Source organism: Leucoraja erinacea, chromosome 6 (assembly GCF_028641065.1).
Source record: "Leucoraja erinacea ecotype New England chromosome 6, Leri_hhj_1, whole genome shotgun sequence".
Taxonomy (NCBI): Eukaryota; Metazoa; Chordata; class Chondrichthyes; order Rajiformes; family Rajidae; genus Leucoraja; species Leucoraja erinaceus.
The window spans coordinates 51,575,306-51,587,658 of NC_073382.1; the positions used below are offsets into that span (position 1 = coordinate 51,575,306).

At 48.3% G+C, this 12,353-nt stretch overlaps 1 protein-coding gene across 1 annotated transcript in view; it reads right to left on the bottom strand.

The window, feature by feature from the left end:
- Positions 1-434, bottom strand: part of ddx10 (DEAD (Asp-Glu-Ala-Asp) box polypeptide 10) — a 159,876-nt gene extending 159,442 nt beyond the window's left edge. Inside the window, exon 1 of the mRNA XM_055637010.1 lies at positions 185-434. Coding sequence (XP_055492985.1) covers positions 185-391 — 207 coding nt within the window. The 5' untranslated portion in view covers positions 392-434. The remainder of the gene's footprint in view (positions 1-184) is intronic.
- Positions 435-12,353: the final 11,919 nt, after the last annotated feature.

The window sequence follows — 12,353 nt, forward strand, 5'->3', positions numbered from 1 at the left end:
ACTGACTCTGAGGCGGCAATTCGAGCAGCTCTCGGGGGAGCCGCCCCGCACCCGCACCCCTGGTCGCCCACCCGGACCGCTCGCTCGCCCACCCGGACCGCTCGCTCGCCCACCCGGACCGCTCGCTCGCCCACCCGGACCCGGACCCGCACCCCTGGTCGCCCCCTCCCTCTGCGGCTCCTACCTGCGGGTAGCGCCCGACCATCCTGGCGATCTGCTCCCTCTCCAACAGCCACTCCGGCTTCCGCTGCTTCCTCAGCACCTTCTTCCTCGCTTTTCGCCTTTGATATTTCTTTTTCCATTTCTCGTAGTTATTGATGATGTCGCCGCGACTGGCGGTGGCGGTGTCGGTGTCGGTTGCGAGGCCGGGCCGGTCCCCGGTCAAATCCATGGCGCAGACCAACGTGGAGACAGACACACTGTCGTCGCGCCGGAATGACGCAAGGGCCGTCGCGTAACAATGACGCCAGGGCCCTAACTTCATTCATGCTTTCTTCTCCCTGTGTGTCAGCCCAGACACAGCTCATGGGTCTAGTAATAATACAGTAAATTATTACTTGTCACACTTGTGAGTGTGTGTGTTTGTGAGTGTATGTGTGTGAGTATGAGAGTGTGTGTGTATGTGTGAGTGTATGTGTGTATGTGAGCGTGTTTGTGAGTGTGTGTGTCTGCAGGGCTGCCAACTCTCACGCTTTGAGCGTGAGACTCACGCCCTCAAGCAAACTCTCACGCCCTCACGCTCATCAGAAATTTCTCACGCTCAGTGGTGAGAAATTTTGTGATCAACGAAAATTTCAAAACTCGGATAAACTGCATGGTCCGCGAGTGTTGGAGAGCAGGGGCTGCGGGAGGGATGGGAGCAGAACCAGTGGCCGGAACAGATGCAGGGAGCCGGGACGGATGAGTGTTTGCCGGGGCCGGCGTGTCGCTCGCTGCAGCTCTGGCCGTGGAGCACTCCGGACAGTGCATGTCCCGGGCGTCGGAGGCGGCGTAAGCGTTGCACCGCTGTCACGAGAGTCTCTGTGCCGAAGGGACAGACTCTCAAAGGGAGGTGGAGAGAAAGGGGAAGGAGACAGGGAGACGGTATGCACAATTTCAAGCTGAAAAATGCAAATGTTCCATACCAATGGGAGGGGGCACCCTCCTCCCTCCTCCCACCCCCCGTCGCGATGCTCCCTCGGGCTTAGTCTCTCGCAAATTTCTCACTCCCAACTCTCACCCAATGTTGGCAGCCCTGGTGTCTGTGTGTCAATCAATCAATCAATCAGTTCAATCAATCAGTTTTATTCGTCACGTTGCACATAAGGTGCAAGTGAAATGAATTTGGCAGCAGCGTTACAATGATAAAGAACACACAAAACACAATAAAGATTTAACACAAACATCCACCACAGCATTCATCACTGTGGTGGAAGGCACAGGAATTGTCCAGTCTTCCTCCATTTTCCCCCGTGGTCGGGATCTCAACCCGCCGCAGCCGTCGCTGCGGGCGTCCAGATGATAAAAGGACAAGGTAAAAGTCAAGGTAAGTCCAGGATCGCTCTTCCCCACCGGAGACCGCGGCTTCAGGCTGGTGTAGGCCACAGGCCTGCGGTCGAAGATTTAAAGTTCGCGCCGCAGCCTGAAGCACAGCAGACTGCATGGCCGACAGATGAAGCTGCCCTCCTGGGGTGATGGTAAGTCCATGCCGGGCCCGCGGTAGAAGCCGGCATTCGGCGATTCTTCTTCCCCTGGGTCCTCCACGAGGGATCCCAGGCTGCAGACGTGTTGTGTTTGTGAGTATTTGTGTGTGTGTGTACATGACAGGGCTGCCAACTCTCACGCTTTGAGCGTGAGAGTCACACATTTCAGCCAGTTCTCACGCCCTCACGCTGATGACAGAATTCTCACTCTGTCTTCACTCCCTGCACAGCAAGGATCCTATAGCGGAGCTATACAATCTTTGCTGCAGTTTGTCTCTGCGCCACATTACAACGATCTGTGCGGTCTGGGGAAGCGCGTCGGTTGACGGCTGTGAGTGACGTCGCGTCTCTTCTCTCTTGGTTGGATGTGCATCCGCCGGGTGCCAACGCCTCTGTGCGCCGGCTGCGAGCGCTGCTCTGCCAGCCGCCGTTGCAGCCTCGCTCGCTCCCTCTCATGCGGCAGCACCAGCACCGCCAATCCACACTACACCGTGCCCGCCAGACTCCACATTGGGCGGCCGGGGAAAGAGAGGGAGGGGAGAAAGAAAGAGAGAGAGGGAAAGAAAAAAAAGGGAGGGATGGAGGCAAAGAGAGACGGGGAGGGAATGTAGAAAGGGGATGAAGGAAGGAGAAGGGGAAAGAGGGAGATGGGGAACGATAGGGGTGGGGGAGGAAAGAGGGTGGAGGAGGGATGGGGGGGAAAGGGAGAGATGGGGGGAGGAAGGGGAGGTGTAGTGGCGCCTGCTAGCGCATGCAGATATCGTTCGGAAGCCGCGGTCACGTGACTCGGGAGGGCCTGTTGTTTTTGCGCGTTTTTTTTTCCCTTGCGAGTGTTAGTTCAGCGCTGACCACCGTTGTGGGCAGACGTGTCATTAAGCCAGTATGCTGCAACATGAACTTTCGAATAAAGATCTGTTGAAAATTCCAGTAGTCATTTCTCAGGCCACTAAATTGGTGACCCCGACCTGTCTAGCCGTCGTTAGACAAAAAGAATTATGCAGGAAGAAGGTCTTCACGCAGAATTGGCCAGCACGAGGCAGGGCGCACCGGCCCTCAAACTGCCAGCATTTTGGCCTGATCAACCTCAGGTGTGGTTCGCTAATGTGGAGGCACAATTTCATCTACATCGCATCGATGCCGACGACACCATGTATTTTCAAGTGGTAGGAGCATTACCACAGGACCGTGCCTCGAGGCTGTTGCCCTATATCAGAGACCTCCGTCCAGCGGCAAGTACAAAGGGTAGAAGGCCCTGTTATTTCAAGCTTACGGTCTTACCCTTAGACACAGGGCGGCAAGACTGCTACATATGGACTGCATCAGCAACCGAAGGCAATCGACGATCATGGCAAAGACGTTGGCCCTGATGGACGGGCACCACCCCTGCCTGCTTTTTGAACAGGCGTTCTTAGAGCAGATGCCCAACGAAGTCCAGCTAATGCTAGCAAAAGCCTATTTCAGCGATCCGCTGCGGCTCGCGGAAAGAGCCGACAAACTGTGGGCGCACAGACGGCGGGACGTTTACGCCATCGCCCGTCCGCTGGTCACACAATGGGTGTAGCCGAACCGACATCGGGAGGAAGAAGAGACCCAGCCCATCGTCGAAGAGGAATTGCCGCGGCCAGTGGTCTACAGTCAACGCAGATGGTGCTACTACCACCAACGATACAGATCCGATACTTCCGGGAAACGCCCCGGTCGCTCATCCATAGAGACGAACGCGATAGGCCCCAACGTATGCCTCGTCGTCCACGATCGCCTTTCCGGTCACCGTTTCCATGCTAGTATCCTGCCTCCAAGCGCCTGAGACGTTCGTGCTGGTAAGGTGGGACCCGTCTTCTCGGCCATTAACGGGAGCGATATTCGCACCTACGGTATGCGGACCGTGTATCTAAATTTCGACTCCCACCAGTACAGGTGGAAGTTTATCATTGCTGACGTCGCCCAACCGATCTTGGGGGCCGATTTCTTGCGCGCATTTTCCCTGTTGGTCGATGTGCGAGGTGGTCGTATGGTCCCTGTGTCGGACCCACGCCCCACCAAGCAGCGCAACCCGTCAACGTCTATACAGCAACTCGGCCAGCAACCTTTCGCAGCCCTGCTCGCCGACTTTCCAGGGTTGCTCACGCCCCAGTAAGACGAGGGCACCCCTGTCATGGAGTGGTCCACCACATTCCCACCGAGGGACCGCCAGTACACGCCCACGCGCTCCGTCTCCCACCCGATAACTGCGCATCGCACGAGACGAGTTCCAACTTATGGAGAACATGGGGATAGTCCGGCGGTCGGATAGCCCTTGGGCTTCCCCATTACACATGGTGCCCAAAGCGTCCGGGGGCTGGAGACCTTGCGGCAATTACAGGCGTTTGAACGCAGTGACTACAGCCGACAGGTATCCAGTCCCGAACATCCAGGATTTCTCGGCCCATCTGGAAGGTGCAACTATCTTCTCGAAGGTCGACCTTATCCACGTATATAATCAAATCCTGGTCCACCGTGATGACGTCCCAAAACGGCCACCATTACCCCTTTCGGCCTGTTCGAATGGCTCAGAATGCATTTTGGCTTGAAGAACGCTGCTCAGGCGTTCCAAAGGCTAATGGATCAGGTCGGCCGGGGTTTGCCATTTATCTTCATCTACCTGGATGATATCCTGGTAGCCAGCAGCTCACAGGCGGAGCGTACCAAGCACCTCCGCCTACTTTTCCAATGGCTGCACAAACTCGGGCTGGTGATCAACCCTGAGAAGTGCCAGTTCGGATTGCACTCCATTTCTTTCTTAAGTCATAGCATCACCTCTCATGGAGCGCAGCCACTGCCCGAGAAAGTCGACACTATCCGTCACTTCCCCAAACCTCTATCAGTCAAGGGTCTGCAAGAGTTTATCGGGATGGTTAACTTCTACCGCAGATTCGTCCCGTCTACAGCCGCCATTATGCGGCTGTTGTTTCAATGCCTGAACGGTAAGCCTAAAGACCCCTGGTCTGGTACAAGAAGGCACAGAAGGCGTTCGAGGGTGCAAAGACCGCATTGGCCAATGCCACTATGCTGGGACACCCTAGGGCATCAGGTCAAACGGCCCTCACCATTGACGCTTCAGACGTCGCGGTAGGCGCCGTCCTCGAGCAGCGCGTAGGTAATCGCTGGGTGCTGCTGACATTCTTCAGCAGGCAACTGCGAGCCTCCGAAGTTAAATACAGCGCTTTCGACAGGGAGCTCCTTGCACTTTACCTAGCAATCCGCCATTTTCGTTATTTCCTGGAAGTGCGCGCATTCACCGCGTTTACCGACCACAAGCCACTAACATTCACTTTGACCAAGGTGTCTTACCCTTGGTCTGCCCAACAACAACGGCACCTCACCTACATTTCCGAATTCACATCTGACATTCGGCATGTGGCAAGGAAGCTGAATGTTGTGGCCGATGCGTTGTCCCGGCCTCCGCTGCCCGAAGTTTCAGCGTTTATCCTTGGCGTTGATTACCAGGAGTTGGCAGCCGCCCAACGGGCAGACGCCGGTATGGAGATTTATCACAATGCTGAATCAGGACTGAAGCTGGTTGAAGTACAAAAACCTTCTGAGTGTTTCCCAATCAGAAACCTTGGATAAACTTTGAGATCTGCACTCTTCTGAAGTCCAGACAACGGGCATTCATGTCTGATGATACAGTGATCTACGAGAAGTCCAGATACGACCTAGGTAAGGCCATCAAAAAGGCCAAAAGGGACTCCTACAAGGCAAAATCAGAAGGCAGCTCGAATGTCAGCGAAACATCACTCCCTGATGAGCTCAATGCGTTTTACGCACACTTTGATAGGGAGAACACCGATGTGCCTTCCCGAGCCCCCAGCCGCTGTGATGGATTTCAGTGTCGGTCACAGAGGCTGAAGTCAGGAAATCCTTCAGAGGGGTGAACCCTTGAAAAGCATCTGGACCTGATGGTATACCTGGTCGTGTTCTAAAAACCTGTGCGGACCAACTGGCTGGAGTTTTTACGGACATTTTCAACCTATCACATCTGAGGTCTGAGGTTCCCACCTGCTTTAAAAGGGCATCAATCATACCAGTGCCCAAGAAGAGTAAGGTGACGTGCCTCAATAACTATCGACCAGTGGCACTAACGCCGGTGGTGATGAAGTGCTTTGAGAGGTTGATCATGGTGCAAATCAACTCCTACTGCAACAAAAACCTGGACCCACTGCAGTTCGCTTACCGCCACAACAGATCAACGGTGGATGCGATCTCGCCGGCCCTCCACTCTGCTCTGGATCACTTGGACAACAAAAACTCATATGTCAGGCTGTTATTCATTGATTACAGCTCGGTATTTAATACAATCATCCCCTCCAAGTTGGTTACCAAACTCGCAGAACTGGGTCTCTGCGTATCCCTCTGCAATTGGATCCTCGACTTCCTCATTCTCAGACCTCAGTCTGGTCGTATTGGTGGAAATGTGTCACACTCGATAACAATCAGCACGGGAGCACCTCAAGGTGCGTGCTCAGCCCCCTGCTGCACTCACTCTATACTCATGACTGCGTAGCCGGTCACAGTGCGAACTCCATCATCAAGTTCGCTGACGACACCACTGTCGTGGGACGTATCACTGACGGGGATGTCAGAGTATAGAAGAGAGATCAAGCAATTGTCCATATGGTGCCAGCACAATAACCTGGCCCTCAACACCAGCAAAACCAAGGAACTGATTGTGGACTTTGGAAGGAGTAGGATAGGGACCCACAGTCCCGTTTATATCAATAGGTCAATGGTTGAAAGGGTCAAGAGCTTCAAATTCTTGGGCGTGCTCATCTGTGAAGATCTTTCCTGGTCACTGATGCAATTATTAAGAAAGCACTTCAGCACCTCTATTTCCTGAGAAGATTACGGAGAGTCGGTTTGTCAAGGAGGACTCTCTCTCTAACTTCTACAGGTGCACAGTAGAGAGCATGCTGACCGGTTGCATTGTGGCTTGGTTCTGCAACTTGAGCGCCCTGGAGAGGAAAAGACTACAAAAAGTAGTAAACACTGCCCAGTCCATCATCGGCCTCTGACCTCCCTTCCATCAAGGGGATCTATTGCAGTCGCTGCCTCAAAAAGGCTGGCAGTATCATTAAGGACCCACACCATCCTAGTCACACACTCATCTCCCTGCTACCTTCAGCCTTTATCACTGTAACTTATGCTTCACTTTATCTTATACTTCATTTCAGTTCTCCAGCACTGTTGCTTAATCCTACTTAAAACCACGGTGTCAGTCCTAGGCTTTGGTAAGCCCAGCAAATTAATCAGGTGCAAGTCAGCAGCAGAAGAATATCATTTGAAGAATGTCAGTGGCATCACAATACTGTAATATAACTGGTCATCTTTGAAGTTTGAAGGGTACAGGTGGCGTTGAAAGGTACAGAATGGCGCCCATGTTGCGGTGACTCTTGCGTACTGACTCAGTGCAGTCTACTATCTTACACTCTTATACTTAGTACAATTGTGTATAGTAGGATTGTTACTGAAGTGTATGAAAAACAGAATTTCAATGTACTTAGGTACACGTGACAATAAAGTACCATTGAAACATTGACCATATAACAGAGAAAGATATAGAGCTGACAAAACCAGTAGTAATTCGCTGTCCGTTGTTGCAGCTCGAATATTCTTCTTTCTTTCCATTCACCTGGAATGGCCCATCATTGCAGTGGTCCCAGGAACAGCCAGCCTCGTACCCACCCCCTCTGCTTGATCTGACAGGAATGTTGCTCATGCACACTCTCCACCTACTTTAGTGATTTGCACACACCTTACTCGTGCCCTTGGAAAATAACTCTCCTGGTCCCAGTCACACACCAGTAAGTCATTGGGTATTTTTAATACGGAGATTGATAGGTTCCTGATTAGTAAGTTTGTCAAAGGTTATGGGGAGAAGGCAGAAGAATGGGATTAAGAAAGAAAAAGATATCAGCTATGATCAAATGGTGAATCAGATTTGATGGGCCGAATGGTCTAATTCTGCTCCTACGTCATGGTCTAATCCATGTGATTTTACTCTGACTGGGTCATTTCAAGCTGCTCCATAGGATCCTGTCAAACGGCCTTGCTCAGATCTTGGGTATGAGAGAGACATCAGTAGCGTGAGAGCAGATGAATAGTCTGGGTGTGTTCATTTTATGGAATTCATGTAGAAACACATCATCCATTCTGCTACGCCTGTTGTGTCGCACATTTTTTTTCCCTCGGCCAAATGTCAAAGCAAATGGGTGGATATAAATCAAAAATATAATGAGGACAGCTTAGATTATATCAAATAAAATCAGAAATGCTGGAAATGCTCAGCAGGTCAGATTACATCTGTGAAGAACAAAACATAGTTCATGATGACCTTTCATCAGAAGTTGTACCATAACACTGGACACAAGCATTTTAGAGTAGTGCCAGGATTTTGAGACTTATCTAAATTATATTTACTGGTCAAGGATAAATTTCTAGAGAATCACCTTGGAAATTCATTGTCAAAAATTTTCAGCATTTAATTTGGGGAGTTTAAGTAATTCTATATCAAACATACAAATCAATAATATTTAAACATGCTTAAAGCCAGCTTCTTTTTCTAATGTTATAGAAACTTCAAGCAGCACAACTGGTAGAACTGCTAACGCAGAACTCAGACAAACCAAGTTCAATCCCAAACTTCGCTGCTGTCAATGTGGAGTTTGCACAGTTTCCCATGTGCTCATTTGCAAAGTCTAGGTCTATTATCCGACTTTTGAATACTCACCCTACATGCTCGGGGCAATTACAGGAACCAATTAGTCTACTAACACACACATATTTGGGATATGGGAGGAAGCCGGTGCACCTAGAAGAAACCCTCACGGTCATAGGGAGAACATGCAAACTGCACACAGGCAACATCCAAGGCCAGAATCAAACTCAGATTCTGGCATTGAGGCAGCCGCTCTACCAGCAGAGTAACCCATTCTGTGACAATTTGGACAGTGATTGTCAAAATTCTGCTCCTTTCCAACTCCCTTCTTATAATAATGGAATTAAATTTTAAATAATTTGCTCTGATGCACTAAAGCGCCATATACTGTTCCACACTTTATTTTGGAGAATACCATTTACTTTACTCAACATACATGAATGGGTCTGAAGAAGGGTCTTGATCCAAGACATCACCTATCTATGTTCTCCAGAGATGCTGCCTCACCTGTTGAGTTACTCTGGCACTTTTTGTGTCCTTTGTGTATTAACCAGCATCTACAGTTCTTTGTTTCTACATTAACGGTGAAATATTGACAAATATTATTTTATACAATACCATCTTAACATTTTGTAACAAATTAGTTCAGAAGTAAATTGTAATGAGGATTTTGTAAGAGTCCTATATAAAATACGATTAAGCCATTTAAAGCTAATTAAATCCAGCTACTTTGCATTCTGCATGATTACAGTGGTGTCAATGAAAACACTAGAATTAAGTACCTTTTGTATTTATTTCAGGATTCCCAAGAAAGAACGTATGAAATGTGGTTGTCATCATGGAAATGCAATAAGCAAGTTGTGCAGTTCCCATTGACAACAATGTGTAGGGTAAATATGTGTAGGGTCCAGTGGAAGTGGTGGCGGCAGGTTCGTTGGTAACATTTAAAAATAAATTGGATAGGCATATGGATGAGAAGGGAATGGAGGGTTATGGTATGAGTGCAGGCAGGTGGGACTAAGGGAAAAAAGTTGTTCGGCGACTTGTAGGGCCGAGATGGCCTGTTTCCGTGCTGTAATTGTTATATGGTTAAATAAAAAAGAGGATACCAGGAATGCGTGTGCATCACACTATGCAAAGCAAATGTTACGCGTGAACCTATCTTGCCCGTTGATGATAGCTTAATTTTGTAATGTAGGTGATCTGCATTGATATGGTATATTTCGTGTACCTTCCATGACTAAATAGTGGATTTATTTTTGAAATAAGGCATTTCTCAATTCCTGCACTGAAACTGTGGCCGAGAGTTTTGTCCTCAAGTATCTAGACTAGACCCTTTTAGCGAGTGACGTCATCTAGCAAATATAACCAGAAATGCATTACTGTAGTCTCAACTCTTGTCCGAAGTGGTCTGATCAAAATGTGTTTCATAAGTCAAGTATTGTTAGTAGGTGCTCACTGTGGGTAAATTGGCCGTTAAACTCCCGAGATTGTAGCAATTATTGCATTTCAGTAATATTTATTGTAAAGCCCTTCACAACATCCTGGAAGGCAATGAAAAGCGTTGTTTCATCACATGCACTCAACTGCAAAATAAATCAATCTTCTTCATTACAGAGGCTTTAGAGTCAAGTTAATCCCCAATAGAGTTGGTGTGACCACCCCACCTAACCTGTCACGAAGTACTTTTCATATTCCAAGACTAATAGAAAACGCAACTTTCTTCCGAATTTTGGTGCGGTTATCGTTATTAGTTAAGTTTCCTGCCCTTCGAATATACCTGTATTAGGTTGTATTAGTATTTACTTTGGAAATACTGTAATCAAAAATATCAGGGCGATTTGCAAGCTTAACTCAGTAAGCTTAAAAACACTCCTTTTGACATGTTTTCGCGAGTTGTATTGGGCAGGTATTCCACAGTTCTTTAATTTGTGACGGAGTGTTTGATGAGTACCTCCTTAATATTTGGGTGTGACACTGCCCCTCCTAGTTCCAGAAGACACTTTTTTTTCTTGCCAGAATTGAACCTGAATTCCTACCAAACGCGCATTTCTTTACCGGAGCTTGGTGACCAAATGTGAACGTACTAAGAGATGGTGTAGCGACTCCAAGAACAAGGCAATTGTGAGGCGTGAGGTTGAAGCGGATGCGAACAAAAGTCGTAGAAAACAGAAAGGACCGGCGGTTCGTTAAACAAAGGTGACAACATTTTTCACTTAACTGTTAATTGCATTCAGTTGAGTTTGCTTCCACAATTAACAGCTGCGAACGTGTTACTAGGCTCGAAGGTAGGGTTGAGCAGCAACATTTTTAAAGCCTGTACCAACCAGTTATGAATGTTTCTGTGAGGTGGAGCCTCGTTTGTAAAACGAACTATTGGAGGCTCTGCTGCCAGATCTCTTTGTAGTTTGCGTCCACTGTGGTCCGATGGATCGATCACTAGTTTTGTGGTGAAGTTACGACGTCTGTGACCTGCTCTCCAATCTTCAGAAACCGCGATCCCCATTGCTGCTGAAAATTGTTTTCAGGCAAACTTCGTCAAATCAGGAAGACGGAAGTTAAACACAACGTGGGTATAATGTTATAGTTTCATTCTTTCTTCGTTGTCAGTTTTGTTCGTCCCTGCGGGGAAGAGGCAGAGGGGTGATCTTATAGAGGTGTATAAAATCATGAGGGGGATAGATAAGTGAATACACAGAGTCTTACCCAGAGTAGAGGAATTAAGAACCAAAGGACATAGGCTTACGGCGAGAGTGGAACGATTTAATAGGAACCTGAGACGGAAGGTAGTTGAGGCCAGTTCATTGGCTATCTTTAAGAGGGAGTTAGATGTGGCCCTTGTGGCTAAAGGGATCAGGAGGTATGGAGAGAAGGCAGCTACGGGATACTGAGTTGGATGATCAGCCATGATCATATTGAATGGTGGTGCAGGCTCGAAGGGCCGAATGGCCTACTCCTGCACCTATTTTCTATGTATCTATGTGCCAAATGGGAGCAGATGAGACTAGTGTAGATGGGGCATCTTGGTTGGCAGAGACGAGCAGGGCCGAAGGGCCTGTTTCTGTGCTGTATGACTGATACAGAATGGTGGAATGCTTTTGCCGCTGATTCCTATTGCACCCACCACCTGGTTACAGCCCCCCAGGTGTTATGGGGACAGGTTATCTGAGGTAACAGGGTATTACAGACTCTTTGGGGGAAATATCAAAAGTAGGGAGACTAAAAATATCTAAATGCAACGAGGGGGTCATTCCTGCGAAACCCGTAAAATTGTCCGTTTTCAATGTAAACAACCACATCACTGCCTTTTCCACGGTGGCATATGTGACTAATCGGGACATTATATGTATGCAATGCAATTTTTGATCAGTAAATTACATAGAAATACAATTATTGGAAATGTGATCTCAATACATGCCTTGGTTAACTGAGTATTTTAACCTTTTTTGAATGTTGGTAAAACGACATGGTGACATTCGGAAAAGGCAACGTTTATGATAACGATCTGGGTGTTTTACTTATTATATATTTGTTAAATTAATCTGGTGAAAGGGGCAAATTTCAGGTTACTTGGAGGGGTAAACTCAGAAAATTGAGATGAAGACAGAGAAAGATGCAAGGTGACTGAGAAATGCAAATGAGGCAATATAAACTAAAAAAGACACAAAGTGCTGGAGTAATTCAGCGAGTCAGGTAGCATTGCAACATGGGGAGGAGACGTTTTGGATTGGGGACCATTCTTAGGACTCCTGGCAGATAAGTCTGAAGAAGGGTGCCGACCCAAAACGTCGCTTATCCATGTTTTCCAGGAATGCTGCCTGACCTGCTGAGTTACACAAGCACTTTGTGTCATTTTTTGTAAACCGGCATCTGCAGTTCCTTGTTTCTAAATCATAATTAGCACTCCAGGTCAATCCAGAAAAAGTACGCCCCGCCATGGGAAACTCCAACATAGAGCAAAGGCAAGCATTCTATAC